General features: G+C 41.1%; 1 protein-coding gene across 1 annotated transcript in view; it reads right to left on the bottom strand.

The window, feature by feature from the left end:
- Positions 1–10,002, bottom strand: part of REXO4 (REX4 homolog, 3'-5' exonuclease) — a 67,333-nt gene extending 57,331 nt beyond the window's left edge. Inside the window, exons 1-2 of the mRNA XM_053696049.1 lie at positions 9,952–10,002; positions 7,670–7,927 (exon numbers count right to left, since the gene is read on the bottom strand). Of these exons, the coding sequence (XP_053552024.1) occupies positions 7,670–7,888 (219 nt within the window). The 5' untranslated portion in view covers positions 7,889–7,927; positions 9,952–10,002. The remainder of the gene's footprint in view (positions 1–7,669; positions 7,928–9,951) is intronic.
- Between the last annotated feature and the right edge of the window lie 4,447 nt (positions 10,003–14,449).

Genomic DNA, 14,449 nt, shown 5'->3' with positions numbered 1-14,449 from the left:
TTCAGTTTTGAATAGAAACATTTTTGTTATATAAATGTATTAGCAAAAATGTTTCTAGTAAAAGCTATAGCTGTTTCAAAAGTGTATTTAAGTATGCAGCGTGCACCAGCATTTTAAACACAGCACTTGCTCTGAGAAATCATGAAATTACTCAATTTGTTGATAGCTGATATGATACAAGCCTCACATGCACTTTGGGCAGCTGCAGTGCTTAAAATGCTGATGCACTGAGAATATCTAGCTGTGCTTCACATGCACGTGCAGAGAAAAATACTAACACAAAAACAGTGATAACTTTTACTTAAAGCATTTTTGCCAACACAAGTATATTGCAAATATGTTTCTAGTCAATGTAATTCATCTATGTGCATTTATATTTTGATCGGAATGTCCCTTTAACACCTGATACGTAGTCACATAGAACCATGTTGTGGGACGTGCCTCAGGAATTAACAACAAATGATGCACAGTCACATAGAACCATGTTGTGGGACGTGCCTCTGGGATTAACACGTGATACCCATTCACATAGAATCATGTTGTGAGACGTGCCTCTGCGATTAATAACAACACTTGGTGCACAGTCACATAGAACCATGTTGTGAGACGTGCCTCTGGGATTAATAACAACACTTGGTGCACAGTCACATAGAATCATGTTGTGAGACGTGCCTCTGGGATTAATAACAACACTTGGTGCACAGTCACATAGAACCATGTTGTGAGACGTGCCTCTGGGATTAATAACAACACTTGGTGCACAGTCACATAGAACCATGTTGTGAGACGTGCCTCTGGGATTAATAACAACACTTGGTGCACAGTCACATAGAACCATGTTGTGAGACGTGCCTCTGGGATTAATAACAACACTTGGTGCACAGTCACATAGAATCATGTTGTGAGACGTGCCTCTGGGATTAATAACAACACTTGGTGCACAGTCACATAGAACCATGATGTGAGACGTGCCTCTGGGATTAACACGTGATACCCATTCACATAGAATCATGTTGTGAGACGTGCCTCTGGGATTAATAACAACACTTGGTGCACAGTCACATAGAACCATGTTGTGAGACGTGCCTCTGGGATTAATAACAACACTTGGTGCACAGTCACACAGAACCATGTTGTGAGACGTGCCTCTGGGATTAATAACAACACTTGGTGCACAGTCACATAGAATCATGTTGTGAGACGTGCCTCTGGGATTAATAACAACACTTGGTGCACAGTCACATAGAATCATGTTGTGAGACGTGCCTCTGGGATTAATAACAACACTTGGTGCACAGTCACATAGAACCATGTTGTGAGACGTGCCTCTGGGATTAATAACAACACTTGGTGCACAGTCACATAGAACCATGTTGTGAGACGTGCCTCTGGGATTAATAACAACACTTGGTGCACAGTCACACAGAACCATGTTGCGAGACGTGCCTCTGGGATTAATAACAACACTTGGTGCACAGTCACATAGAATCATGTTGTGAGACGTGCCTCTGGGATTAATAACAACACTTGGTGCACAGTCACATAGAACCATGTTGTGAGACGTGCCTCTGGGATTAATAACAACACTTGGTGCACAGTCACATAGAACCATGTTGTGAGACGTGCCTCTGGGATTAACACATGATACCCATTCACATAGAATCATGTTGTGAGACGTGCCTCTGGGATTAATAACAACACTTGGTGCACAGTCACATAGAACCATGTTGTGAGACGTGCCTCTGGGATTAATAACAACACTTGGTGCACAGTCACATAGAACCATGTTGTGAGACGTGCCTCTGGGATTAATAACAACACTTGGTGCACAGTCACATAGAACCATGTTGTGAGACGTGCCTCTGGGATTAATAACAACACTTGGTGCACAGTCACATAGAATCATGTTGTGAGACGTGCCTCTGGGATTAACACAGGATACCCATTCACATAGAATCATGTTGTGAGACGTGCCTCTGGGATTAATAACAACACTTGGTGCACAGTCACATAGAATCATGTTGTGAGACGTGCCTCTGGGATTAATAACAACACTTGGTGCACAGTCACATAGAATCATGTTGTGAGACGTGCCTCTGGGATTAATAACAACACTTGGTGCACAGTCACATAGAATCATGTTGTGAGACGTGCCTCTGGGATTAATAACAACACTTGGTGCACAGTCACATAGAATCATGTTGTGAGACGTGCCTCTGGGATTAATAACAACACTTGGTGCACAGTCACATAGAACCATGTTGTGAGACGTGCCTCTGGGATTAATAACAACACTTGGTGCACAGTCACATAGAACCATGTTGTGAGACGTGCCTCTGGGATTAATAACAACACTTGGTGCACAGTCACATAGAACCATGTTGTGAGACGTGCCTCTGGGATTAATAACAACACTTGGTGCACAGTCACATAGAACCATGTTGTGAGACGTGCCTCTGGGATTAATAACAACACTTGGTGCACAGTCACATAGAACCATGTTGTGAGACGTGCCTCTGGGATTAATAACAACACTTGGTGCACAGTCACATAGAACCATGTTGTGAGACGTGCCTCTGGGATTAATAACAACACTTGGTGCACAGTCACATAGAACCATGTTGTGAGACGTGCCTCTGGGATTAATAACAACACTTGGTGCACAGTCACATAGAATCATGTTGTGAGACGTGCCTCTGGGATTAATAACAACACTTGGTGCACAGTCACATAGAATCATGTTGTGAGACGTGCCTCTGGGATTAATAACAACACTTGGTGCACAGTCACATAGAACCATGTTGTGAGACGTGCCTCTGGGATTAATAACAACACTTGGTGCACAGTCACATAGAATCATGTTGTGAGACGTGCCTCTGGGATTAATAAAAACACTTGGTGCACAGTCACATAGAACCATGTTGTGGGACGTGCCTCTGGGATTAACACATGATACCCATTCACATAGAATCATGTTGTGAGACGTGCCTCTGGGATTAATAACAACACTTGGTGCACAGTCACATAGAATCATGTTGTGAGACGTGCCTCTGGGATTAATAACAACACTTGGTACACAGTCACATAGAACCATGTTGTGAGACGTGCCTCTGGGATTAACACGTGATACCCATTCACATAGAATCATGTTGTGAGACGTGCCTCTGGGATTAATAACAACACTTGGTGCACAGTCACATAGAACCATGTTGTGAGACGTGCCTCTGGGATTAACACGTGATACCCATTCACATAGAATCATGTTGTGAGACGTGCCTCTGGGATTAATAACAACACTTGGTACACAGTCACATAGAACCATGTTGTGAGACGTGCCTCTGGGATTAACACGTGATACCCATTCACATAGAATCATGTTGTGAGACGTGCCTCTGGGATTAATAACAACACTTGGTGCACAGTCACATAGAACCATGTTGTGAGACGTGCCTCTGGGATTAATAACAACACTTGGTGCACAGTCACATAGAACCATGTTGTGGGACGTGCCTCTGGGATTAATAACAACACTTGGTGCACAGTCACATAGAACCATGTTGTGAGACGTGCCTCTGGGATTAATAACAACACTTGGTGCACAGTCACATAGAACCATGTTGTGAGACGTGCCTCTGGGATTAATAACACTTGGTGCACAGTCACATAGAACCATGTTGTGAGACGTGCCTCTGGGATTAACACATGATACCCATTCACATAGAATCATGTTGTGAGACGTGCCTCTGGGATTAATAACAACACTTGGTGCACAGTCACATAGAACCATGTTGTGAGACGTGCCTCTGGGATTAACACATGATACCCATTCACATAGAACCATGTTGTGAGACGTGCCTCTGGGATTAATAACAACACTTGGTGCACAGTCACATAGAACCATGTTGTGAGACGTGCCTCTGGGATTAATAACAACACTTGGTGCACAGTCACATAGAACCATGTTGTGAGACGTGCCTCTGGGATTAACACATGATACCCATTCACATAGAACCATGTTGTGAGACGTGCCTCTGGGATTAATAACACTTGGTGCACAGTCACATAGAACCATGTTGTGAGACGTGCCTCTGGGATTAACACATGATACCCATTCACATAGAACCATGTTGTGAGACGTGCCTCTGGGATTAATAACAACACTTGGTGCACAGTCACATAGAACCATGTTGTGAGACGTGCCTCTGGGATTAATAACAACACTTGGTGCACAGTCACATAGAATCATGTTGTGAGACGTGCCTCTGGGATTAATAACAACACTTGGTGCACAGTCACACAGAATCATGTTGTGAGACGTGCCTCTGGGATTAATAACAACACTTGGTGCACAGTCACACAGAACCATGTTGTGAGACGTGCCTCTGGGATTAATAACAACACTTGGTGCACAGTCACACAGAATCATGTTGTGAGACGTGCCTCTGGGATTAATAACAACACTTGGTGCACAGTCACATAGAATCATGTTGTGAGACGTGCCTCTGGGATTAATAACAACACTTGGTGCACAGTCACATAGAACCATGTTGTGAGACGTGCCTCTGGGATTAATAACAACACTTGGTGCACAGTCACATAGAATCATGTTGTGAGACGTGCCTCTGGGATTAATAACAACACTTGGTGCACAGTCACATAGAATCATGTTGTGAGACGTGCCTCTGGGATTAATAACAACACTTGGTGCACAGTCACATAGAATCATGTTGTGAGACGTGCCTCTGGGATTAATAACAACACTTGGTGCACAGTCACATAGAACCATGTTGTGAGACGTGCCTCTGGGATTAACACATGATACCCATTCACATAGAATCATGTTGTGAGACGTGCCTCTGGGATTAATAACAACACTTGGTGCACAGTCACATAGAACCATGTTGTGAGACGTGCCTCTGGGATTAATAACAACACTTGGTGCACAGTCACATAGAACCATGTTGTGAGACGTGCCTCTGGGATTAATAACAACACTTGGTGCACAGTCACATAGAACCATGTTGTGAGACGTGCCTCTGGGATTAATAACAACACTTGGTGCAGTCACATAGAACCATGTTGTGGGACGTGCCTCTGGGATTAATAACAACACTTGGTGCACAGTCACATAGAACCATGTTGTGAGACGTGCCTCTGGGATTAATAACAACACTTGGTGCACAGTCACATAGAACCATGTTGTGAGACGTGCCTCTGGGATTAATAACAACACTTGGTGCACAGTCACATAGAACCATGTTGTGAGACGTGCCTCTGGGATTAATAACAACACTTGGTGCACAGTCACATAGAACCATGTTGTGAGACGTGCCTCTGGGATTAATAACAACACTTGGTGCACAGTCACATAGAACCATGTTGTGAGACGTGCCTCTGGGATTAACACATGATACCCATTCACATAGAATCATGTTGTGAGACGTGCCTCTGGGATTAACACATGATACCCATTCACATAGAACCATGTTGTGAGACGTGCCTCTGGGATTAATAACAACACTTGGTGCACAGTCACATAGAACCATGTTGTGAGACGTGCCTCTGGGATTAATAACAACACTTGGTGCACAGTCACATAGAACCATGTTGTGAGACGTGCCTCTGGGATTAATAACAACACTTGGTGCACAGTCACATAGAACCATGTTGTGAGACGTGCCTCTGGGATTAATAACAACACTTGGTGCACAGTCACATATAACCATGTTGTGAGACGTGCCTCTGGGATTAATAACAACACTTGGTGCACAGTCACATAGAACCATGTTGTGAGACGTGCCTCTGGGATTAATAACAACACTTGGTGCACAGTCACATAGAACCATGTTGTGAGACGTGCCTCTGGGATTAATAACAACACTTGGTGCACAGTCACATAGAACCATGTTGTGAGACGTGCCTCTGGGATTAATAACAACACTTGGTGCACAGTCACATAGAATCATGTTGTGAGACGTGCCTCTGGGATTAATAACCACACTTGGTGCACAGTCACATAGAACCTGTACAGAAACGGTAACTGACTCATGGAATAAACTTCCACAAGAGGTGGTAATGACAAACACTGTGGGGGACTTGAAGAATGCCTGGGATAAGCATAAGGCTCTCCAACGTACTAATTAATACCTGTGGTAAGCATAAGGCTATCCTACAAACTAGATACATTTATACTTTCAGGAAATATTGGGCCGTTAAAATCTATAATGTGGGACGTACCTCAGGGATTAAGAATTGATGCACAGTCACATAAGTACCCTGTTGTGGGACGTACCTCAGGGATTAAGAATTGATGCACAGTCACATAAGTACCCTGTTGTGGGACGTACCTCAAGGATTAAGAATTGATGCACAGTCACATAAGTACCCTGTTGTGGGACGTACCTCAGGGATTAAGAATTGATGCACAGTCACATAAGTACCCTGTTGTGGGACGTACCTCAAGGATTAAGAATTGATGCACAGTCACATAAGTACCCTGTTGTGGGACGTACCTCAGGGATTAAGAATTGATGCACAGTCACATAAGTACCCTGTTTTGGGACGTGCCTCAGGGATTAATAATCCTGTTGTGGGACGTGCCTCAGGGATTAACAAAACCTCATGCACAGTTTTATAGAATCATGTTGTGGGACGTGCCTCAGGGATTAATAATTGATGCACAGTTATATAGTACCATTTTGTTGGACGTGCCTCAGGGATAAACAAAACCTTATGCACAGTCACATAGAACCTTGTTGTGGGACGTGCCTCAGGGATTAACAATTGATGCACAGTCATATAGAACCATTTTGTGGGACATGCATGAGGGATTAAAGGGACACTGTACCCAAATTTTTTCTTTTGTAATTCAGAAAGAGCATGCAATTTTAAGCAACTTTCTAATTTACTCCTATTATCAAATTTTCTTCGTTCTCTTGCTATCATTATTTGAAAAAGAAGGCATCTAAGCTTTTTTTTGGTTTCAGTACTCTGGACAGCACATTTTTATTGGTGGATGAATTTATCCACCAATCAGCAAGGACAACCCAGGTTGTTCACCAAAAATGGGCCGGCATCTAAACTTAGATTCTTGCATTTCAAATAAAGATACCAAGAGAATGAAGAAAATTTGATAATAGGAGTAAATTAGAAAATTGCTTAAAATTTCATGCTCAATCTGAGTCATGAAAGAAAATGTTTGGTTACAGTGTCCCTTTAACAATTGATGCACAGTCACATAGAACCATTTTGTGGGACATGCATGAGGGATTGATGCACAGTCACATAGTATCCTGCTGTTGGACGTGCCTCAGGAATTAACAACTGATGCGCAGTCACAGAGCCATGTTGTGGGACGTGGCTCAGGGATTAACACTTGATACGCAGTCACATAGAACCATGTTGTGGGACGTGCCTCAGGGATTAACAAACCCTCATGCACAGTTTTATAGAATCATGTTGTGGGACGTGCCTCTGGGATTAACAACTGATGCATAATCACATAGAATCATGTTGTTGGACATGCCTCAGGGATTAACAAACCGTCATGCACAGTTTTATAGAACCATGTTGTGGTACGTGCCTCAGGGATTAACAATTGATACACAGAGTACCCTGTTGTGGGACGTGACTCAGGTGTTAACAACTCATGCACAGTCAGATCACTAACCTCTTGTAACGTTTTCCAATTGGAGGAGAACTCTTGCGGCTCTTTGGGAGGAGGCAACACACTGACTTTCTTTTTGACTTGTAATCCAATACTCTTCTTGGGATGTTTTTTCCAGAACTTCTTTCTCTTTTCTTTGTGATTCAGCTTCACCTGGTTTTTGTCTTTGATGGAGTCAGTCCTGGAAGAATCCTTTTTCTCCTTTAGTTTGGCCTTTGCCATTCCTGCCCATTCATATTACAGAGTGACTATAAAATGTTCCTGTAAATAAATGTACCTGTGATTAAAATGCATCTTCTACAGTTAGCAAACATAAGATGCACATCGTCACACAGTCAACGTGAAGGGACATGTTAGAAAACTGATTAAACAACAAACTCAAAGGAGGTTGCGCAATAAGAGTGCTGAAACTATTTTAAATATTAGATTCCAGAGACCCAATCTAATAACAATATTAAAAAAAGCGCTAGATAAGTAGGGAAATGCTGACAATAATTTCCAAATAGACCCGGTAAACAGTGCAAGGCAGACAAAACTAAAAATGTATCTATTTAAAGTGTGTGTGTGTGTGTATATATATATGTTCTGGGAAAAGTCCGAAATCTGGGTAATTCTAAACCTGACATTACCCAAGCGGCTCTGAGTAAATCCCAAAGTAATGTAATTCCCCCATCTACACTATTTTTTTGACTCTGCCTGGGGCATACACCTTAAGTGAACCTTGGGGAATGGGGTTTACAAGAGGGGCTTTGTCCCCCTTGAACCCCCAGGTGCAGGTAAAAAAAAAGGACAGTGAAGATGTGTGAATTACAGTGCATAATATATGTTTGATGCGGTGACTCGATGCACTCTGAGAAGATTTATCATGTTACATCAGGCTTTACTCACAGCTGCTTGGGTAATGTTAGGTTTACCCAGGTAATGCTAGGATTACCAAATTTCTTACTTTACCCGCTATATATAATCAAACATAAAAGAAATACAAAAAAAAAGAAAAGAAAAATGAATTAATAAAAGCAAAGTCCCCAAGTAGAGCTATACTGTTTGTCCTTGCGAGATATCAGTTGTGTCAGGAGCAGCCTGGGATTAGTAAATACGGTGAGACGCCGGAAAATGTACTACAGTCTATGGGGCGAATATCGGACTGAAAGAAAAGCTCCCTTTATGACAATGAATATTCGGAATCTCTAAAAAGGCATTTACTTTTTATCTACTTTGTTCAGATTATCAAATTAACACCTATGGTGTAAGTACCAAAAACCATATATGAATTGATATTTCAACCGGTAAACTTTCTTTCCATTCTAGACACATCTATTTCACCAAGCATGCTGCATTTTTCCATCTTGGGACTTTGCTTCTATTAATTTGTTTCATTTTTTATGTATTTATTTTATGTTTGACTTATTTAGATCTGTATGTGAACCATTTATTTATTTATAGTAGATGTAAAACGTGTACATACTGATACCCTTTATATAACACTTGTACTACTGCTGGTCTGTATATAAAACTCACAAATACTGCTGCCCTCTATATAACAACCCTCACTCATACTGATATCCTGTATATAACAACACACACACATACTGCTGCCCCCTGGTCTGTATATAACACACTCATGCTGCTGCCCCCTGATCTGTATATAACACACTCATGCTGCTGCCCCCTGGTCTGTATATAACACACTCATGCTGCTGCCCCCTGGTCTGTATATAACACACTCATGCTGCTGCCCCCTGGTCTGTATATAACACACTCATGCTGCTGCCCCCTGGTCTGTATATAACACACTCATGCTGCTGCCCCCTGATCTGTATATAACACACTCATGCTGCTGCCCCCTGATCTGTATATAACACACACACATGCTGCCTGTATATAACACACACATGCTGCTCCATGATCTGTATATAACACACACATGCTGCCCCATGATCTGTATATAACACACACATGCTGCCTGTATATAACACACACATGCTGCCCCATGATCTGTATATAACACACACATGCTGCTTGTATATAACACACACATGTTGCCCCATGATCTGTATATAACACACACATGCTGCCTGTATATAACACACACATGCTGCCCCATGATCTGTATATAACACACACATGCTGCCCCATGATCTGTATATAACACACACATGCTGCCCCCTGGTCTGTATAAAGCACACATATATTGCTGCCCACTGGTCTATATATAAAACACACATACTGTGACCCGCTGCTCTTTATAATACAACACACACACACGTGTACTCACATATACTTACCTCCCCGCATAAGTGCAGCATGCAATAAACCGGAACCCGACAGTAACACCGAGCCGTACGGAAACACAAGCAATAACATTTTAGTTCCGGCTTGGTAGTTCCGCTACAATCCATCTGGGTACTAACCCGCTGGCACTCGTGACTGACTCGTATAATAATATAATATACGGCTCGTGTGTCGGGTACATTGTATCAAATGTCTTTATTTAAAGACCTAAATTCCGTGAGAACAGAAGCACCCTCCCATTGTATCCGACTGTACATACTGTACAACAACTTGCAGTCACCTACTAGTGCACATCACAGTCATATAAACTGTGTAATGATGTAGTGTACAAGCCTTATGCACTGGGGAATATAACACTGTATAAGGCTTCCTGCAGTCACCTACTAGTGCACATCACAGTCATATACACTGTGTAATGATGTAGTGTACAAGCCTCATGCACTGGGGATTATAACACTGTATAAGGCTTCCTGCAGTCACCTACTAGTGCACATCACAGTCATATAAACTGTGTAATGATGTAGTGTACAAGCATTATGCACTGGGGAATATAACACTGTATAAGGCTTCCTGCAGTCACCTACTAGTGCACATCACAGTCATATAAACTGTGTAATGATGTAGTGTACAAGCCTCATGCACTGGGAAATATAACAATGTATAAGGCTTCCTGCAGTCACCTACTAGTGCACATCACAGTCATATAAACTGTGTAATGATGTAGTGTACAAGCCTTATGCACTGGGGAATATAATACTGTATAAGGCTTCCTGCAGTCACCTACTAGTGTACATCACAGTCATATAAACTGTGTAATGATGTAGTGTACAAGCCATATGCACTGGGGAATATAACACTGTATAAGGCTTCCTGCAGTCACCTACTAGTGCACATCACAGTCATATAAACTGTGTAATGATGTAGTGTACAAGCCTCATGCACTGGGGAATATAACACTGTATAAGGCTTCCTGCAGTCACCTACTAGTGCACATCACAGTCATATAAACTGTGTAATGATGTACTGTACAAGCCTCATGCACTGGGGAATATAACACTGTATAAGGCTTCCTGCAGTCACCTACTAGTGCACATCACAGTCATATAAACTGTGTAATGATGCAGTGTACAAGCCTCATGCACTGGGGAATATAACACTGTATAAGGCTTCCTGCAGTCACCTACTAGTGCACATCACAGTCATATAAACTGTGTAATGATGTAGTGTACAAGCCTCATGCACTGGGGAATATAATACTGTATAAGGCTTCCTGCAGTCACCTACTAGTGCACATCACAGTCATATAAACTGTGTAATGATGTAGTGTACAAGCCTCATGCACTGGGGAATATAACACTGTATAAGGCTTCCTGCAGTCACCTACTAGTGCACATCACAGTCATATAAACTGTGTAATGATGTAGTGTACAAGCCTCATGCACTGGGGAATATAACACTGTATAAGGCTTCCTGCAGTCACCTACTAGTGCACATCACAGTCATATAAACTGTGTAATGATGTAGTGTACAAGCCTCATGCACTGGGGAATATAATACTGTATAAGGCTTCCTGCAGTCACCTACTAGTGTACATCACAGTCTTCACTGTATTGCTGATATATACTGTGCATATATAAAACATGCATTGTGTTTGCAGACCATTTGCAATGCATTACTGTATTGCTAATATATACTGTTTATATATAAAATGTATTGTGTTTGTAGACCATTTGCAATGCATTACTGTATTGCTGATATATGCTGTGCATATATAAACCGTATTGTGTTTGCAGACCATTTGCAATGCCTTACTGTATTGCTGATATATGCTGTGCATATATAAACCGTATTGTGTTTGCAGACCATTTGCAATGTGGTGCTGTATTGCTGATATATACTGTGCATATATAAACCATATTGTGTTTGCAGACCATTTGCAATGTGGCGCTTAATTGCTGATATATACTGTGCATATATAAACCGTATTGTGTTTGCAGACCATTTGCAATGTGGTGCTGTATTGCTGATATATACTGTGCATATACAAAACATGTATTGTGTTTGCAGACCAGTTGGAATGTGGTGCTGTATTGCTGATATATACTGTGCATATACAAAAAATGTATTGTGTTTGCAGACCATTTGCAATGTGGTGCTGTATTGCTGATATATATTGTGCATATATAAAACATATTGTGTTTGTAGACCATTTGCAATGTGGTGCTGTATTGCTGATATATACTGTGCATATATAAACCGTATTGTGTTTGCAGACCATTTGCAATGTGGTACGGTATTACTGATATATACTGTGCATATATAAACCGTATTGTGTTTGCAGACCATTTGCAATGTGGCGCTTAATTGCTGATATATACTGTGCATATATAAACCGTATTGTGTTTGCAGACCATTTGCAATGTGGTGCTGTATTGCTGATATATACTGTGCATATACAAAACATGTATTGTGTTTGCAGACCATTTGCAATGTGGTGCTGTATTGCTGATATATACTGTGCATATATAAACCGTATTGTGTTTGCAGACCATTTGCAATGTGGTGCTGTATTGCTGATATATGCTGTGCATATATAAAACATATTGTGTTTGTAGACCATTTGCAATGTGGTGCTGTATTGCTGATATATACTGTGCATATATAAACCGTATTGTGTTTGCAGACCATTTGCAATGTGGTACGGTATTACTGATATATACTGTGCATATATAAACCGTATTGTGTTTGCAGACCATTTGCAATGTGGTGCTGTATTGCTGATATATACTGTGCATATATAAACCGTATTGTGTTTGTAGACCATTTGCAATGTGGCGCTTAATTGCTGATATATACTGTGCATATATAAACCGTATTGTGTTTGCAGACCATTTGCAATGTGGTGCTGTATTGCTGATATATACTGTGCATATATAAACCGTATTGTGTTTGCAGACCATTTGCAATGTGGTGCTGTATTGCTGATATATACTGTGCATATACAAAACATGTATTGTGTTTGCAGACCAGTTGGAATGTGGTGCTGTATTGCTGATATATATTGTGCATATACAAAACATATTGTGTTTGTAGACCATTTGCAATGTGGTGCTGTATTGCTGATATATACTGTGCATATATAAAACAAATTGTGTTTGCAGACCATTTGCAATGTGGTGCTGTATTGCTGATATATATTGTGCATATACAAAACATATTGTGTTTGTAGACCATTTGCAATGTGGTGCTGTATTGCTGATATATACTGTGCATATATAAAACAAATTGTGTTTGCAGACCATTTGCAATGTGGTGCTGTATTGCTGATATATACTGTGCATATATAAACCGTATTGTGTTTGTAGACCATTTGCAATGTGGTGCTGTATTGCTGATATATACTGTGCATATACAAAACATGTATTGTGTTTGCAGACCAGTTGGAATGTGGTGCTGTATTGCTGATATATACTGTGCATATATAAAACAAATTGTGTTTGTAGACCATTTGCAATGTGGTGCTGTATTGCTGATATATATTGTGCATATATAAAACAAATTGTGTTTGTAGACCATTTGCAATGTGGTGCTGTATTGCTGATATATACTGTGCACAGATAAAAACAAAATTTATGCTTACCTGATAAATGTAGTTCTTTCCGGATATGGAGAGTCCACAACGTCATCAATTACTAGTGGGGATATCACTCCTGGCCAGCAGGAGGAGGCAAAGAGTATCACAGCAAAGCTGTTAAGTGTCACTCCCCTACCCATAATCCCCAGGCATTCGACCGAAGGGAAATGGAAAAAGGAATAACACAAAGGTGTAGAGCTGCCTGAGGTTTAGTAAAAAAAAACATCAACAAAAAAACTGTCTTAAATTTAAAGGTGGGGTTGTGGACTCTCCATACCTGGAAAGAAATACATTTATCAGTTAAGCATAAATTTTGTTTTCTTTCCTAAGATATGGAGAGTCCATAACATCATCAATTACTATTGGGAACCAATACCCAAGCTAGAGGACACAGATGACTAGGGAGGGAGAACAAGACAGGCAGACCTAAACAGAAGGCACCACCGCTTGAAGAACCTTTCTCCCAAAATAAGTCTTAGCTAAGGAAAAAGTATCAAATTTGTAAAATTTTGAAAAAGTATGCAGAGAGGACCAGCCTTGCAAATCTGTTCCACAGAAAGCTTCATTTTTGAAAGCCCAAGAAGAGGAGACAGCCCTTGTGGAATGAGCCGTAATTCTCTCAGGAGGCTGCTGACGAGCAGTCTCATAAGCAAAACGAATTATACTTCTCAATCAGAGAGAAAGAGAAGTAGTAGTAGCTTTCTGACCTTTACACTTTCCAAAGAAATAAACAACAGGGCAGAGGACTGGCGAAAATCCTTAGTCCTTATGGGAAGAAGGGTTAGGACATAGAGAAGGAACAACACTTTCCTGATTAATATTTCTATCTGAAACCACTTTAGGGAGAAATCCCACTT

Source organism: Bombina bombina, chromosome 12 (genome assembly GCF_027579735.1).
Source record: "Bombina bombina isolate aBomBom1 chromosome 12, aBomBom1.pri, whole genome shotgun sequence".
Taxonomy (NCBI): domain Eukaryota; kingdom Metazoa; phylum Chordata; class Amphibia; order Anura; family Bombinatoridae; genus Bombina; species Bombina bombina.
The sequence above is the reverse complement of the archived record's forward strand: the minus strand, read 5'-3'. Positions and strand labels throughout refer to the sequence as shown.